The sequence below is a fragment of the Delphinus delphis genome, chromosome 5 (genome assembly GCF_949987515.2).
Source record: "Delphinus delphis chromosome 5, mDelDel1.2, whole genome shotgun sequence".
NCBI classification, from domain to species: Eukaryota; Metazoa; Chordata; class Mammalia; order Artiodactyla; family Delphinidae; genus Delphinus; species Delphinus delphis.
Genome location: NC_082687.1, coordinates 75,379,836 through 75,399,089, shown reverse-complemented (window position 1 = coordinate 75,399,089; position 19,254 = coordinate 75,379,836). Strand labels below are relative to the sequence as shown.

At 37.1% G+C, this 19,254-nt stretch overlaps 1 protein-coding gene across 2 annotated transcripts in view; it reads left to right on the top strand.

Annotated features, from left to right (window-relative positions):
• UBE2K (ubiquitin conjugating enzyme E2 K) overlaps window positions 1–19,254 on the top strand; it is an 82,249-nt gene that overhangs the window by 54,456 nt on the left and 8,539 nt on the right. For both annotated transcript variants that reach the window (XM_060012676.1, XM_060012677.1), the window contains one exon: window positions 17,473–17,572. In XM_060012676.1, coding sequence (XP_059868659.1) covers window positions 17,473–17,572 — 100 coding nt within the window. The remainder of the gene's footprint in view (window positions 1–17,472; window positions 17,573–19,254) is intronic.

Genomic DNA, 19,254 nt, shown 5'->3' with positions numbered 1-19,254 from the left:
CATAGGGCTGTTGAGAAGAGTAAATGAGTTGTTTTATGTATTTCTCTTAGATTAGAGCCTGGCATATTCTAACAGTATGGATTGAACAACCAAGACGAGATATAAAAAGACATTGGGGTGGAAGAAAACAATAAGTTATGTGTTTGATTTGTTAAGAAAGGGAAAGAAATGAACCTGAATAAGCTGAAACAGGATGACAGCATTTAGCATATGGGTCACTTGGTATATTTAGTAATTGGATAAACAGACAAGAGTTGCTGGTTTTGTTTTGTTTTTCCATTCTAATAGCACACCTGAGTAAAGCCTCTCCCTCAGTAGATCATCTCTTGGGATCCAGTTTCTTGATCTGTATTCCATACTGTTAAACATTGAACATTGTGGACTAGACCTAACTTTATCTTCTGTCATTCTTTTGATTTGTGACTTTTCATAATTTATTGAATTTCTGTGCCTCCATGTTTTTATCTATAAAGTCATCTCGAAGACCCTTTATAGCTCTGTTGTTCAGTGATATTAATGAAAATTTGCAGTATTAGAGACATTGTCCTTTTTTTCACTTGGTTTCTAGGACATCAGTTCTTCTGTTCTCCCCTTCCTTTTCCCACTCCTAGACTTCTCAACTAGTTCCTCCCTCATCTCCTGGAGCTTTGTACATGAGAATACCTCAGGGCTAAGTCTGCTTTTTTCCAATCTATACTCATTTCCTTGGTGAGCTCATCTGATTTCATAACTTCACTGTTTATATTACTTGCAACGCACATTTTCTGAACTCTAGACTCATGTCCTGCTGCCTGCTTAACATCTATACTTGAATATGTAATGGACATCTCAAACTTAAACATGTTGGAAACTGAACTATTTCCCCAGCCCAAAATTTACTTCTTCCCCATGTAAGTTTTGGCAGCTACATCCTTGCAGTTGCTAAGGCCAAAACTTCATCATGATTCTTGTTTCTTCTTTCTTCTTTCTCTGGTACCTTTATACCAGAGAAATCTGCAAATCCTCTTGTTGAAACCGCCAACATTTTAGCAGCAGTTCATTACTACTACCTTGGTCCAAAGTTGCATTGCCTCTTGCCTGGACGGTTACAGTAGCCTGTCCTTCTGCTTCTGACTTTACTCAGGCTATTCTCAGCAGACAGAATGAAACCTCCACCCCTTTGAAAACAAAACTCCACACTAAAATTTTCCACTGTCTTCTCTTTTTGCTCAGAGTTAAACCAGCAGTACTACCACTTCTGATTATCTTCCTATAAATAGTTGAAAGATTATGGTGTATATAGAGAACTTGAAATTTTGTATCAGAACACTTTTTATCAGCTATTCCCATTTCCTAAGGCAGGTCAAATAGCTGAATTTAGTCTTTTCATATCTATATCATTGAAATACTAAAAGATATCAGAGACATCAGATAAAATAGGTGAGATTGGATATCCATGGGTTTGTCAGCCCCCCCCCTTTATTGAAGTAAATTGACATTCAGTGGATATCCCCCCCTTTATTGAAGTAAATTGACATTCAGTGGATATCCCCCCCTTTACTGAAGTAAATTGACATTCAGTGGATATCTAAATGTCAATGTTTAGGCTAATTTGGAACAGTTATCTTAGAAAACAGTTTGTTAACCTTGGTCTTTATTAATACATGTGGATGGTGATTTACCTTTAATATTTAACAACTTATGTTAGTATGGGTTATTTCTTAACTTTGTAACTTACCCTGTGTGGAAACCATATTATGTTTTTCTGCGACACCTCTTATGACTAAAGGTGTCTGTTTACCTGGGGAAGAAAATGACAACACATAAAAATTGCACTCATTGATACTGCTCTTCCAAAAGACACAAACGGGCATTAAGAGAATATCTGTATGGTTGATAAGCTGCGCTCAGCACCATTAGTCATCAGGGAAATGCAAATTCAAATCACAATTAGGTGCCACTACACACTTGCAAATGGTTCTCATGCATTGCTGGTAAGAATGTGGTTCAGCCACTCAACCAGCAGTATCTGCCAAAGCTAAATAAGTATACACCTTCACTATTGGCACAGCAGTTCTACTCCTAGGTATATATCCAAGAGAAATCCGAGAGAAATGAGTGCATATGTCCACCAAAAGACTTGTACAAGAATATTCATAGCAGATTTATTCAAACTGCAAGTCACCCAAATGTCTGTAAACAAGAGAATGGATATATAATGCTATAATCATGCAGTGGAACACTACATAGCAGTTAAAAAAAAAAAGGCATGTTGACACAAACAACATGGATGATTCTCATAGACATGTGGAGTGGCAACAACCAGACACAAAGGAGTACATACTGTATGATTTCATTTTATGAAATTCAACATGAGTCAAAGCTAATTTTGGGTGATAGAAACTAGGACAGTGGTGGGTAGGTAGGGTCGTGAATAACAGGGGCAAGAGTGAGGCTTTCTGAGTGCTGGAAGTACTACGTATTTTGATCTAGCTGGTGGTTACCACGGGTGTATACATATATAAAAATTCATCTAGCTGTCAAGCATTTTACTCTGATTATACCTTAACAAAAAAAATAACAAAAAAGCTGCCGTTATTTTTAAGTAGCATTCAATAATGAACATAGATTATTAATGATTTTCTGGAAGATCCTTAACAGACAAGTTAGTCAACAATACACACAATTTGGTGCTTACTCTACATATTAAAGGCCCCACCTATCCATATGAATGAATATTAGCCATATTAACTGTGCTTATTGATTTTTGAGATCTGAGCAAAATTAATTTACTGAAGATAGATTTATAAAGTACTCATTTTTATCCACTGATTAATTAAAATTAGCTAACACATTTTGAAATTTCATACTTCTGTTTGCCTTTTAGGATTTGTTTTTAATAGATTTATGCTAATTTTACACATTAAATGCTAAAAATATTAATGTAGTATGAATTTAATCAGTTTGTGAAAAGCAAAATAAATGGAATAGAAAGTTTTATTTTTGTTTGTGTATTTTTTCACATTACCAAGTTTAGGTTTTAAAATTTATGTAGAACAAAAAGTGTACACATTTCTTTATACCATCAAAGATGTTATAGTTTCTATAGTATTTATGGTCAAAAGAATAAGTTTTGTTTTAATGTTAATTTTATTACAGCTAATTATGAAAACATTGTCATTGTTTGCCATTGGTCTTGTGTTCACCTTTTAAAAACTTTTCATTTAGGCTTCTTTTTAGCTAATTAATTCTTAATGGTTTATGAATACCTCCCTTGCATTTATTATGAAAGTTTTCAAGCATACAGAAGACTTAAAACTTTGCTCATTGAGATTGTTACGAATTGAATCTGAAGTTACAGCTCTAGATTTTTCCTTCAGTTTTGAGAATAAACTGTCCCTTTGCATTCCCACCAACAGTGCACAGGATTCCAATTACTCCACATCCTTGCCACCGTTATTTTCTGTTTTTTTGACAGTAGCTGTCTTAATGGATGTGAGATGGTATCTCATTGTTTCATTTACATTTTCCTAATGATTAGTGATGTTAAGCATCTTTTCATGTGCTTATCGGCTACTGGTATATCATCTTTGGAGAAATGCTTGTTTAAGTCCTTTCTTGGTCAGGTTTGTTTTTTGTTGTTGAGTTGAAGGAGTTCTTTATATATTTCAGGTATTAACTCCCTTGTCAGATCTATGATTTGTAAATATTTTCTCCCCATTCTGTGACTGTATTCTATTCTTTTCCTCTATTGACTTTCACTCTATTGACTGTATTCTCTGCCTAGGAAGATTTAAAAAAATTTTTCTTTTTCTATGCACAGGAGTTTTTAATTTTGATGTAGTTATAGACCAGTTTCTCTACTTTTTTCTTTTGTTGCCTGTGCTTTTGCCTGTCCTTTGATATCCAAGAAATCATGGCCAACTGCTGTGTCGTGGACCTTTCACCCTATGTTTTCTACTAAGAGTTTTATAATAAGTTTAGTTTTGGGAATTCCCGAGAGGTCCAGTGGTTAGAACTCAGTGCCTTCACTGCCGGGGCCCTGGTTGGGGAAATAAGATCCCACAAGCCATGCGGTGCAGCCCCCCTGCAAAAAATTAGTCTTACGTTTAGGTCTTTCATCCATTTTGAGTTAATTTTTTTTCTGATTTTTTTAAACATTGAAGAATAGTTAATTTACAATGTAGTGTTAGTTTCAAGTGCACAGCAAAGTGATTCAGTTATACATATATATGTATATATTCTTTTTCTGATTCTTTTCCATTAAAAGTTGTTATAAGATATTGAGTATAGTTCCCTGTGTTGAGTTAATTTTTATATATAAGGCATGGCAAAGGTCCACCTTCACTCTTCTGGGAGCTCATTAAGTTGTTGTTTGTTTTTCCTATCATAGTAGCTTTATTTATTTTAGCATCTTTATTGGAGTATAATTTCTTTACACAATGGTGTGTTAGTTTCTGCTTTATAACAGGGTGAAGTAGCTGTACATATACATATATCCCCATATCTCCTCCCTCTAGCGTCTCCCTCCCACCCTCCCTATCCCACCCCTCTAGGTGGTCACAAAGCACTGAGCTGATCTCCCTGTGCTATGTGGCTGCTTTGCACTAGCTATCTATTTAATTTAATTAATTTATTTATTTTTTAATTTCTTGGAGTATAGTTGATTTACAATGTTGTGTTTCAGGTGTACAGCAAACTGAATCAGTTATAGATACACATGTATCCCACATTTTCGGCAAATTAAGAAAAAATGATAATGTTAGGAGAAATTGGGAGCTTCCTCCTTTTTCTTTTTTAATTTTTTTTTACTTGAAGAAGAATATTACTTTCTCTCCTTGTGCCAATGCTTTTCTTTTTTTTAATTTTTAATTTAATTTTATTTTTCTATACAGCAGGTTCTTCTTAGTCATCAATTTTATACATATCAGTGTATACATGTCAATACCAATTGCCCAATTCATCACACCACCATCCCCACCCCTCCGCGGCATCCCCCCCTTGGTGTCCATACGATTGTTCTCTACATCTGTGTCTCAACTTCTGCCCTGCAAACCGGTTCATCTGTACTGTTTTTCTAGGTTCCACATACATACGTTAATATACGATATTTGTTTTTCTCTTTCTGACTTCACTCTGTATGACAGTCTCTAGATCCACCCACGTCTCAACAAATGACCCAATTTCATTCCTTTTTATGACCGAGTAATATTCCATTGTATATATGTACCACATCTTCCTTATTCATTCGTCTGTCGATGGGCATTTAGGTTGCTTCCATGACCTGGCTATTGTAAATAGTGCTGCAATGAACGCTGGGGTGCATGTGTCTTTTTGAATTATGGTTGTCCTAGGGTGTATGCCCAGTAGTGGGATTGCTGGATCATATGGTAATCTTATTTTTAGTTTTTTAAGGAACCTCCATACTGTTCTCCATAGTGGCTGTATCAATTTACATTCCCACGAACAGTGCAAGAGGGTTCCCTTTTCTCCACACCCTCTCCAGCATTTGTTTGTAGATTTTCTGATGATGCCCATTCAGACTGGTGTGAGGTGATACCTCACTGTAGTTTTGATTTGCATTTCTCTAATAATTAGTGATGTTGAGCAGCTTTTCATGTGCTTCTTGGCCATCTGTAGGTCTTCTTGGAGAAATGTCTGTTTAGGTCTTCTGCCCATTTTTGGATTGGGTTGTTTTTTTTTAATATTGAGGTGCATGAGCTGTTTATATATTTTGGAGATTAATCCTTTGTCCGTTGATTTGTTTGCAAATATTTTCTCCCATTCTGAGGGTTGTCTTTTGGTCTTGTTTATGGTTTCCTTTGCTGTGCAAAAGCTTTGAAGTTTCATTAGGTCCCATTTGTTTATTTTTGTTTTTATTTCCATTACTCTAGGAGGTGGATCAGAAACGATCTTACTGTGATTTATGTCAAAGAGTGTTCTTCCTATGTTTTTCTCTAAGAATTTGATAGTGCCCGGTCTTACGTTAAGGTCTCGAATCCATTTTGAGTTTATTTTTGTGTATGGTGTGAGGGAGTGTTCTAATTTCATTGTTTTACATATAGCTGTTCAGTTTTCCCAGCACCACTTATTGAAGAGACTGTCTTTTCTCCATTGTATATCCTTGCCTCCTTTGTCATAGATTAGTTGACCATAGGTGCGTGGGTTTATCTCTGGGCTTTCTATCTTGTTGCATTGATCTTTGTTGCTGTTTTTGTGCCAGTACCATACTGTCTTGATTACTATAGCTTTGTAGTATAGTCTGAAATCAGGGAGTCTGATTCCTACCGCTTCGTTTTTTTCCCTAGACTGCTTTGGCTATTCGGGGTCTTTTGTGCCTCCATACAGATTTTAAGATTTTTGTTCTAGTTCCGTAAAAAATGCCATTGGTAATTTAATAGGGATTGGATTGAATCTGTAGATTGCTTTGGATAGTATAGTCATTTTCACAATATTGATTCTTCCAATCGAAGAACATGGTATATCTCTCCATCTGTTGGTATCATCTTTAATTTCTTTCATCAGTGTCTTATACATATACTTATGCATACAGGTCTTTTGTCTCCCTAGGTAGGTTTATTGCTAGGTATTTTATTCTTTTTGCTGCAGTGGTAAATGGGAGTGTTTCCTTAATTTCTCTTTCAGATTTTTCATCATTAGTGTATAGGAATGCAAGAGATTTCTGTGCATTAATTTTGTATCCTGCAACTTTACCAGATTCATTGATTAGCTCTAGTAGTTTTCTGGTGGCATCTTTAGGATTCTCTATGTATAGTATCATGTCCTCTGCAAACAGTGACAGTTTTACTTCTTCTTTTCCAATTTGTATTCCTTTTATTTCTTTTTCTTCTCTGATTGCCATGGCTAGGACTTCCAAAACTATGTTGAATAATGGTGGTAAGAGTGCACATCCTTGTCTTATTCCTGATCTTAGAGGAAATGCTTTCAGTTTTTCACCAAGGAGAATGATGTTTGCTGTGGGTTTATTGTATATGGCCTTTATTATGTTGAGGTAGGTTCCCTCTGTGCCCACTTTCTGAAGAGTTTTTTTTAATCATAAATGGGTGTTGAATTTTGTCAGAAGCTTTTTCTGCATCTATTCAGATGATCATATGATTTTTCTCCTTCAATTTGTTAATATGGTGTATCACATTGATTGATTTGGGAATATTGAAGAATCCTTGCATCCCTGGGATAAATCCCACTTGATTATGGTGTGTGATCCTTTTAATGTGTTGTTGGATTCTGTTTGCTAGTATTTTGTTGAGGATTTTTGCATCTGTATTCATCAGTGCTATTGCTCTATAATTTTCTTTTTTTGTAGTATCCTTGTCTGGTTTTGGTATCAGGGTGATGGTGGCCTCATAGAATTAGTTTGGGAATGTTCCTTCCTCTGCAATGTTTTGGAAGAGTTTGAGAAGGATGGGTGTTGACTCTGCTCTATATGTTTGATAGAATTCACGTGTGAAGCCATCTGGTCCTGGACTTTTGTTTGTTGGAAGATTTTTAATCACAGTTTCAATTTCATTACTTGTGATTGTTCTGTTCATATTTTCTATTTCTTCCTGGTTCAGTCTTGGAAGATGATACCTTTCTAAGAATTTGTCTATTTCTTCCAGGTTGTCCATTTTATTGGCATAGAATTGCTTGTAGTAGTCTTTTAGGATGTTTTGTATTTCTGCTGTGTCTGTTGTAACTTCTTTTTCATTTCTAATTTTATTGATTTGAGTCCTCTTCCTCTTTTTCTTGATGAGTCTGGCTAATGGTTTGTCAATTTTGTTTATCTTCTCAAAGAGCCAGGTTTAGTTTTATTAATCTTTGCTACTGTTTTCTTTGTTTCTATTTCATTTATTTCTGCTCTGATCTTTATGATTTCTTTCCTTCTGCTAACTTTGGGTTTTGTTTGTTCTTCTTTCTCTAGTTCCTTTAGGTGTAAGGTTAGATTGTTTGAGATTTTTCTTGTCTCTTGAGGTAGGCTTGTATAGCTATAAACTTCCCTCTTAAAACTGCTTTTGCTGAATCCTATAGGTTTTGGATCGTCGTGTTTTCATTGTCACTTGTCTCTAGGTATTTCTGATTTCCTATTTTGATGTCTTCGGTGATCTCTTGGTTATGTAGTAACGTATTGTTTAGCCTCCATGTGTTTGTGTTTTTTTTATGGTTTTTTTCCCTGTAATTCATTTCTACTCTCATAGCATTGTGGTCCGAAAAGATAGTTGGTATGATTTCAGTTTTTTAAATTTACTGAAGTTTGATTTGTGACCCAAGATGTGATCTATTCTGGAGAGTGTTCCGTACGCACTTGAGAAGAAAGTGTAATCTTCTGTTCTTGGATGGCATGTCCTATAAATATCAATTAAATCTATCTGGTCTGTTGTGTCATTTAAAGCTTTTGTTTCCGTATTAATTTTCTGTTTGGATGATGTGTCCATTGGTGTAAGTGAGGTGTTAAAGTCCCCCACTATTATTGTGTTACTGTTGATTTCCTCTTTTGTAGCTGTTAGCAGTTGCCTTATGTATCGAGGTGCTCCTATGTTGGGTCTATATATATTTATAATTATTATATCTTCTTGGATTGATCCCTTGATCATTATGTAGTGTCCTTCCTTGTCTCTTGTAACATTCTTTATTTTAAAGTCTATTTTATCTGATATGAGTATTGCTACTCCAGCTTTCTTTTGATTTCCATTGGCATGGAATATCTTTTTCCATCAGCTCACTTTCAGTCTGAATGTGTCCCTAGGTCTGAAGTGGGTCTCTTGTAGACAGCATATATATTGGTCTTGTTTTTGTATCCATTCAGGAAGCCTGTGTCTTTTGGTTGGAGCATTTAATCCATTCACGTTTAAGGTGATCATCGATATGCATGTTCCTATGACCATTTTCTTAATTGTTTTGGGTTCGTTTTTGTAGGTCCTTTTCTTCTCTTGTGTTTCCCACTTAGAGAGGTTCCTTTAGCATTTGTTGTAGAGCTGGTTTGGTAATGCTGAATTCTCTTAGCTTTTGCTTGTCTGTAACGCTTTTGTGTTTTCTCCATTGAATCTGAACGACATCCTTGCTGGGTAGAGTAATCTTGGTTGTCAGTTCTTCCCTTTCATCACTTTAAGTATATCATGCCACTCCCTTCTGGCTTGTATTGTTTCTGCTGAGAAATAAGCTGTTAACCTTATGGGAGTTCCCTTGTATGTTATTTGTCGTTTTTCCCTTGCTGCTTTCAATAATTTTTCTTTGTCTTTAATTTTTGCCAGTTTGCTTAATATGTGTCTTGGCGTGTTTCTCATTTGGTTTATCCTGTATGGGACTCTCTGTGCTTCCTGGACTTGGCTGGGTATTTGCTTTCCTATGTTAGGGAAGTTTTCGACTATAATCTCTTCAGATGTTTTCTCTGGTCCTTTTTCTCTCTTTTCTCCTTCTGGGACCCCTATAATGCGAATGTTGTTGTGTTTAATGTTGTCCCTGAGATCTCTTAGGCTGTCTTCATTTCTTTTCATTCTTTTTTCTTTATTCTGTTCCGTAGCAGTGAATTCCATCATTCTGTTTTCCAGGTCACTTATCCGTTCTTCTGCCTGTTATTCTGCTATTGATTCCTTCTAATGTAGTTTTCATTTCAGTTATTTTATTGTTCATCTCTGTTTGTTTGTTCTTTAATTCTTCTAGGTCTTTGTTAAACATTTCTTGCATCTTCTCGATCTTTGCCTCCATTCTTTTTCTGATGTCCTGTATGATCTTCACTATCATTATTCTGAATTCTCTTTCTGGAAGGTTGCCTATCTCCACTTCATTAGATGTTTTTCTGGGTTTTTATCTTGTTCCTTCATCTGGTACATAGCCCTCTGCCTTTTCATCTTGTCTATCTTTCTGTGAATGTGGTTTTTGTTCCACAGGCTGCAGGATTGTAGTTCTTCTAGCTTTTGCTCTCTGCCCTCTGGTGGATGAGGCTGTCTAAGAGGCTTGTGCAAGTTTCCTGATGGGAGGGACTGTTGGTTGGTAGAGCTGACTGTTGCTCTGCTGGGCAGAGCTCAGTAAAAGTTTAATCTGCTTGACTGCTGATGGGTGCGGCTGGGTTCCTTCCCTGTTGGTGTTTGGCCTGAGGCAACCCAACACTGGAGCCTACCTGGGCTCTTTGGTGGGGCTAATGGTGGACTCTGGGAGGGCTCAGGCCAAGGAGTGCTTCCCAGAACTTATGCTGCCAGTGTCCTTGTCCCCTCGGTGAACCACAGCCACCACCCTCCACCCTCCCCTCCCCCAGCCTCTGTAGGAGACTCTTCAGCACTAGCAGGTAGGTCTGGTTCAGTATCCCCTGGGGTCACTGCTCCTTCCCCTGGGTCCCGATGCACACAGTACTTTGTGTGTGCCCTCCAAGCGTGGAGTCTCCGTTTCCCCTGGTCCTGTCAAAGTCCTGCAATTAAATTCTACTAGCCTTCAAAGTCTGATTCTCTAGGAATTCCTCCTCCCGTTGCCGGAACCCCAGGTTTGGAAGCCTGACGTGGGGCTCAGAACCTTCACTCCAGTGAGTGGATTTCTGTGGTATAAGTGTTCTCCAGTCTGTGAGTCACCCACCCAGCAGTTATGGGATTTGATTTTACTGTGCTTGCGCCCCTCCTACCGTCTCTTTGTGGCTTTTCCTTTGTCTTTAGATGTGGGGTATCTTTTATGGTGAGTTCCCATGTCTTCCTGTCGATGATTGTCAAGCAGCTAGTTGTGGTTCTGGTGTTCTCACAAGAGGGAGAGCATGTCCTTCTATTCCGCCATCTTGGTTCAGGGCCCTAGCTATCTATTTTACATTTGGTAGCTTATATATGTCCATCCCACTCTCTCACTTTGTCCCAGCTTACACTTCCCCCTCCCAGTGTCCTCAAGTCCATTCTCTACGTCTGCGTTTTTATGCCTGTCCTGCCCCTAGGTTCTTTAGAACCGTGGTTTTTTTTTTTTTTTTTTAAGATTCCATATATATGTGTTAGCATACAGTATTTGTTTTTCTCTTTCTGACTTACTTCACTCTGTATGACAGACTCTAGGTCCATCCACTTCACTACAGATAACTCAATTTCATTTCTTTTCATGGCTGAGTAATATTCCATTGTGTATATGTGCCACATCTTTATCCATTCATCTGTCGATGGACGCTTAGGTTGCTTCCATGTTCTGGCTATCGTAAATAGTAGAGCTCATTAAGTTGTAAAGAATAATGTTTATTGCCTTGTTGAGTTGTAAACATATTTGTTTTTATTGTAAATTAAAATTATTGAGTTTAATAGTTGTTTTAGTATATACAATTAAATACTCTTTGAAGATTTTTCTTCCATATTCAGATACATTTCCTTGAAATAATTTTATTTTATTTATTTATTCTCTTGGCCATGCCACGCATCATGTGGGATCAATTAAACATTATATAACTTAATATTTTGTTTAAAGTATTTTTATAGATTTCTAAATTGCGGAACTTCCCTTGTGGCCCAGTGGTCCCAATGCAGGGGGCACAGGTTCGATCCGTGGTTGGAGAACTAAGATCCTGCCTGCTGCGTGGTGTGGCCAAGAAAAAAAACAGATTTCTAAATCAGGATGCTTAATTCCACTGGGATATTAGAGTAGCCGGCTTTGTATATCCTATTTCTGTGATATTTTGTACTTTTGTCCTTTTTTGAGTGGTTTAAGTCAGCCTCAAGGTGATATATCTGGGCAGCTCTTGATGTGCATGTGCCTTTAAACATTCTCTGTACAATTACCCAAATATAAAATGAAGTTAGAGTAAGTAAGTAAGAAAGATTTCATCTTGTTAATAGTGATAATGAATGGTAGAACAAGAATTAACATTTAAGGACTAAATTTGGAATTTTATGTTTTGATTACTGTCTTAAAAGAATATTGTCCATTCTAAAGATTTTAAAACTTCTGGTTGAAAATAAGTTGTGCACACTCTTAGGAAATTTAGAAATTTAGTCTAGAAAAATAATTTCTATTTTCCCAGCCCTGTTTCAGAATTAGAAATTTCCATTACACAGGACTGCCTTGGCAGTCCAGTGGTTAAGACTCCATGTTTCCAATCCAGGGGGCGCAGGTTTGATCCCTGGTTGGGGAACTAAGATCCCATGTGCCGTGCAGTGCAGCCAAAAAAAAAAAAAAAATTTCCATTTCATATAACTATGTGTAGTGGTTTAAAAAGTTTTTAAAATTTTCTTTTCTTTTCAATGCTAGTTTAGCATTTCACCTAATTTTAAAACATCATAACCAAAGTTTTTCCTATTTCTGTAGCTTCTCTAAAAGGATGAGTTGATCAATAAAATTTTTTATTCTGATAGCTTTGTTTTTTAAACACAACTTTAAAAAATGCTTTTTGAGGTGTGATTTATCTTAAACTGTACACATTAAAAATGCACAATTTGATAAATAGATACCTCCATGAAGCTATCACAAATCAAGCTAGCGAACATAACCAACATAGACAAAAGTTTCCTAGTGAGTGTCCCTTTGTAATTGCTCCTTCCCACCCTTCCTGCTCCCCCATTCCCCAGCAACCACTGATCTGCTGTCACTATAGATTAGTTTGCATTTTCTGGAATTTAATATAAATGACAATTCTGATAGCATTTTAGATTAAGAACCATTTGTATTGTAATTTTTCTCTAGTAGATAAAATATAGACATGTTTGTGATACTGGTTTAATTATATTGGTTTAGAACAGCCTTTCTCAATTCACTTTAAGCTGTAATGCACTGAAGTAGTATTTCTCAAAAATTAGTTTGCATCAGAATCACTTGGAGTATCTGTTAAGCCACCCCAGAGTTTCTGATTCAGTAGGTCTGGGACAGGGCTAAGAATTTTCATTTTGTAGAAGTTCCCAAGTGATGTTGCTGCTACCGGTTGAAGAAGACGCATTCCTTAAGACATTTGTTGCTGATAATAAATTAAGTTTTTTCCTAAGCATCCAGGATGGTACTATTTATATACTATCCTTGGGGAAATTGAGAAAATACTTAGTAATTTTCTCTGTTCTGTGGTTAAAATGAGGAATCCAGTTCAAAAAGACTGGTTTAGAATTATCTAATTTGTGTGGTGAAAATGGGCATGTTCTTTAGTAATCTTCAACATTTAGCAGAAGCAAGAAGAACTACAATTCTGCAGCCTGTGGAAGGAAAACCACATTCACAAAAAGATACACAAAATGAAAAGGCAGAGGACTTTGTACCAGATGAAGGAACAAGATAAAACCCCAGAAAAACAACTAAATGAAGTGGAGATAGGCAATTCCAGAAAAAGAATTCAGAGTAATGAGAGTGAAGATGATCCAGGACCTCATAAAGAATGGGGGCAAAGATCGAGAAGATGCAAGAAATGTTTAACAAAGACCTAGAAGAATTAAAGAACAAACAAACAGAAATGAACAATACAGTAACTGAAATGAAAACTACATTAGAAGGAATCAATAGCAGAATAACAGGCAGAAGAACGGATAAGTGACCTGGAAGACAGAATAGTGGAATTCACTGCTGCGGAACAGAATAAAGAAAAAAGAATGGCAAGAAATGAAGACAGCCTACGAGACCTCTGGGGCAACGTTAAACACAACAGCATTCTCATCATACGGGTCCCAGAGGAGAAGAGAGAGAGAAAGGATCCGAGAAAGTATTTGGAGAGATTACAGTCGAAAACTTCCCTAATATGGGAAAGGAAATAGCCACCCAATCCAGGAAACGCAGAGTCCCAGGCAGGATAAACCCAAGGAGAAACACACCAAGACACACAGTAATCAAATTGACAAAAATTAAAGGCAAAGAAAAATTATTAAAAGCAACAAGGGAAAAACGGCAAATAACATACAAGGGAACTCCCATAAGGTTAACAGCTGATTTCTCAGTAGAAACTCTACAAGCCAGAAGGGAGTGCCATGATATATTTAAAGTGATGAAAGGGAAGAATCTACAACCAAGGTTACTCTACCCAGCAAGTATCTCATTCATATTGGACAGAGAAATCAGAAGCTTTACAGACAAGCAAAAGCTAAGAGAATTCAACACCACTAAACCAGCTCTACAACAAATGCTAAAGGAACTTCTCTAAGTGGGAAATGCGAGTAGAAAAGGACCTACAAAAACAAACCCATGGGCTTCCCTGGTGGCGCAATGGTTGAGAGTCCGCCTGCCGATGCAGGAGACACGGGTTCGTGACCTGGTCCGGGAAGATCCCACATGCCGCGGAGCGGCTAGGCCCGTGAGCCATGGCCGCTAGGCCTGCGCACCCGGAGCCTGTGTTCCACAACGGGAGAGGCCACAACAGTGAGAGGCCCACGTACTGCAAAGAAAAACAAAAAAAAAACCATAACAATCAACAAAATGGTAATAGGAACATACATATCGATAATTAGCTTAAACATGAATGGATTAAATACTCCAACCAAAAGACACAGGCTTGCTGAATGAATACAAAAACAAGACCCAAATATATGCTGTCTATAAGAGACCCACTTCAGACCTAAGGACACATACAGACTGAAAGTAAGGGAATGGAAAAAGATATTCCATGCAAATGGAAATCAAAAGAAAGCTGGAGTAGCAATACTCATATCAGGTAAAATAGACTTTAAAGTAAAGAATGTTACAAGAGACAAGGAAGGGCACTACATAATGATCAAGGGATCAATCCAAGAAGAATATTTAACAATTGTAAACATATATGCACCCAAAATAGGAGCACTTCAGTACATAAGGCAACTGCTAACAGCTATAAGAGAGGAAATCAACGGTAGCGCAGTAATAGTGGGGGAATTTAACACCTTACTTGAACCAATGGAGAAATCATCGAAACAGAAAATTAATAAGGAAACACAATAGAAGCAGATAGATTTAATTGATATTTATATCAGTTAAATGACACAATAGACCAGTTAGATTTAATTGATATTTATAGGACATTCCATCCAAAAGCAGCCGACTGTACTTTCTTCTCAAGTGCACACGGAACATTCTCCGGGATAGATCACATCTTGAGTCACAAATCAAGCCTCAGTAAATTTAAGAAAATTGAAATCATATCAAGCATCTTTTCTGACGACAATGCTATGAGATTAGAAATCATTTATAGGGGGAAAAATGTAAAAAACACAAACACATGGAGGCTAAACAATATGTTACTAAATAACCAAGAGATCAGTGAAGACATCAAAGAGGAAATCAAAAAATACCTGGAGACAAATTACAACGAAAACACAACGATACAAAACCTATGGGATGCAGCAAAAGCAGTTCTAAGAGGGAAGTTTATAGCAGTACAAGCCTACCTCAAGAAACAAGAAAAATCTCAAATAAACAATCTAACCTTACACCTAAAGGAACTAGAGAAAGAAGAACAAACAAAACCCAAAGTTAGCAGAAGGAAAGAAATCGTAAAGATCAGAGCAGAAATCAATGATATAGGACAAAGAAAACATTATCAAAGATCAATATAACTAAAAGCTGTTTTTTTGAGAAGATAAAATTGCTGAACCTTTAGCCAGACTCATTAAGAAAAAGAGGGAGAGGACTCAAATCAATAAAATTAGAAATGAAAAAGGAGAAGTTACAACAGACACAGCAGAAATACAAAGCATCCTAAGAGACTACTACAAGCAACTCTATGCCAATAAAATGGACAACCTGGAAGAAATGGACAAATTCTTAGAAAGGTATCATCTTCCAAGACTGAACCAGGAAGAAATAGAAAATATGAACAGACCAATCACAAGTAATGAAATTGTGATTAAAAATCTTCCAACAGGGCTTCCCTAGTGGAGCAGTGGTTGAGAGTCCACCTGCCAATTCTGGGGACACGGGTTCGTGCCCCGGTCTGGGAAGATCCCACATGCTGTGGAGTCGCTGGGCCTGTGAGCCATGGCCGCTGAGCCTGCGCGTCTGGAGCCTGTGCTCGGCAATGGGAGAGGCCACAGCAGTGAGAGGTCCGCGTACCGCAAAAAAAGAAAAAAAAAAAAATCTTCCAACAAAAGTCCGTGACCCGATGGCTTCACAGGTGAATTCTATCAAACATTTAGAGCAGAGCCAACACCCATCCTTCTCAAACTCTTCCAAAACATTGCGGAGGAAGGAACACACCCAAACTCATTTCTGTGAGGCCACCATCACCCTGATACCAAAACCAGACAAAGATACTACAAAAAAAGAAAATTACAGATCAATATCACTGATGAACATAGATGCAAAAATCCTCAACAAAATACTAGCAAACAGAATCCAACAACACATTAAAAGGATCATACGCCATGATGAAGTGGGATTTATTCCAGGGATGCAAGGATTCTTCAATATACGCAAATCAATCAATGTGATACACCATATTAACAAATTGAAGAATAAAAACCATATGATCATCTTAAAAAATAATCTTCAACTTTTAAAATAGTTCACTACTATGCTATTTCACTATTGTATTCAGAAATATTTGTATATTAAGTGGTCAAGTAATTTTTTAACAGAAATGCTAAGAGTCCTTTTTGGTTAGGTAGATACCATTTTCTAGATAAATATTTGCTTTATAAACACATTTAGAGGCATGAATATTATGTATATGAAGCAAAAAATTTTCCCTTTTCAGAATGTTATAGAATGATTTTTTAATTTTCTTTCATTTTTTATTGAAGTATAGGTGCTGTACAATATTATATAAGTTACAGGTGTACAATTTTATGTTAATTACAGGTATACAGTATTATACGTTACAGGTGTACAATATAGTGATACACAATTTTTAAAGGTTATATTCCATTTATACTTACAAAATAATATATATTTATTATTATAAAGTATTGGCTGTATTCCCCATGTTGTACAGTATATCCTTGTAGCTTATTTTATAGTTGATAATTTGTACCTCTTACAGCCCATCCCTATATTGCCTCTCCCTCCTTCTTTCTCCCCACTGCTCACCACTAGTTTGTTGTCTTTGTCTGTGAGTCTGCTTCTTTTTTGTTGTATTCTCTAGTTTTATTTTTTAGATTTCATGTTTAAGTGCTATCATACATAGTATTTGTCTTTCTTTGTCTGACATATCACTTAGCATAATGCCCTCCAAGTAATTTTATGCTTTCTTGAAAATAAAGGATATTTGCTTGATGGTATCTTGTTTTTAGAATTGCACAGAAAGGAAGTTTCACATGTTACTTTATCACTTTATTTTAAGTTTGTGTCTATAGAAATGGATAGAAAGTAAGTCAGTAGATAAAGCTGACCAGAAGGATATGTCAACAACACGGGCAATACGAAAAAAACTAAGCCAATTAAGGGCAATTTGAGGTGTCTTAAGAAATAGAATGACTCATTTGTTGTTTAAAAAAAAAAAAAAAAAGGGTAGGCAGATATATAATTATAAATTTCTAAGACTTAATTATATGATTAAGATAAAAATCTAGATTATTTTTAGCTTCAGTAGTTTCCATGTTTTATTCAGAAAACCTCTATTTTGGTTTGTTCTTAACTGGGATATCTTCCTATTTTGAATTTCAGGGCAGCAGCAATGACTCTCCGCACGGTATTATTGTCATTGCAAGCACTACTGGCAGCTGCAGAACCAGATGATCCACAAGATGCAGTAGTAGCAAATCAGGTAAGGTAGCTGCTTTTGAACGACTTTCTTGTACTTACCTATGAGTGTTTACTTTAGTGGTTTGCAGTGGTTAGAACAGAAGCATACGTCTATTGAAAGTAAATTTGGAAATGGTTTCCTTTCTTGCTGTGAGATTATTGTATCAGATGTAATAGTGAAAACCTAATTTTGTGATTTTTTTTTAACACAGTAGTTTGTTTATATGGTAGATGCTTTTTTCCTAACATATTATGAAGTTTTCAAAAACACAATGTTGAAAGAATTACACAGTGAATACCCACATATCTACCTACCATCTTGATTCTATGATTAACATTTTACTTCATGTGCTTTATCATGTGTGTATCCATTTGTCTGTCTCTTAATTCAGTGATGATCCTTCCCTCATGATAATGTTAATCAGCTCCAACTGTGGCACTGAGTAGTTGCATGGTGAAGGTTATCAAAAACCTTGTAATTGCCAAATGGAATAAATATTTTTCAGTTGTGATCTTTGATTTCCAAGGCAGAGGTTAGCAAATTACTGCCAGACTGACTGTTTATGTAAATAATGTTTTATTGGAACATAGCCACCCTCATTTGTTTACAGCTACAAGTGGCAGAATTGAATAATTATGACAGAGACAGTATTGTCTGAAAGCCTGAATAATTATTTTCTGGTCCTTTAAGAAAGTTTGCCAACCCACACTCTAAACCAGTGGTTCCCAACCATTTTGGAACCAGGGACTGGTTTCGTTGAAGACAATTTTTCTTCGGACCGGTGGTGGGGGGTGGGGTGGAGATGGTTCAGGCGGTGATGCGAGCGATGGGGAGCGGCAGGTGCAGCTTTGCTCGCTCGCTGCTCACCTCCTGCTGTGTGGACCGGTTCCTAACAGGCCGAGGATCGGTACTGGTCCGCAGCCTGGGGGTTGGGGACCCCTGCTCTAAACCAGTAGGATTTATTGAGCCTTGTGTGTTTTTTTTTTTTTTTTTTTTTTTTGCGGTATGCGGGCCTCTCACTGTTGTGGCCTCTCCCGTTGCGGAGCACAGGCTCCGGTCGCGCAGGCTCAGCGGCCATGGCTCACAGGCCCAGCCACTCCGTGGCATGTGGGATCTTCCCGGACCAGGGCACGAACCCATGTGCCCTGCATCGGCAGGCAGACTCTCAACCACTGCGCCACCAGGGAAGCCCTGTTATTTTTGTTTTTTAACCCAGAAATTTTTTTTTCTTGACTTCTGAGATACTATTCTCTTTTCCCATCTTCGTAGTTGTGGTTGTTCCCTCCTACTTCCTACAGTTGTTTCTCTTCTTTCTCCACTCTGCCGCCCTGCGTTTTTGTCCCCAACCTGGGATTGAATCCGTGCCCCCTGCAGTGGAAGTGTGGAGTCCTAATTACTGGACCACCAAGGAATTACCTCTCCTCCCTTTTAAATATACTTTCTCAGTTCTTACACTGTTTCTTTCACTTTCCATTTCATACGCTCACTTGGACGATCATATCCATGCTGATATTACCACCTGTATGTTGATAACGATATTCAGGCTTGACCTCTGTCCTGAGCCCAAGAGCCTGTTTGGAAGTGGAGAGCTCTATATGAATATTCCATGGGTACCTTAGTACAGCATTCCCAAAACTGAATGCAGAATCTTAAACCTGTGAACCTGTTCATCGTTCTGTAATATAATCAGCTTATTTATATAT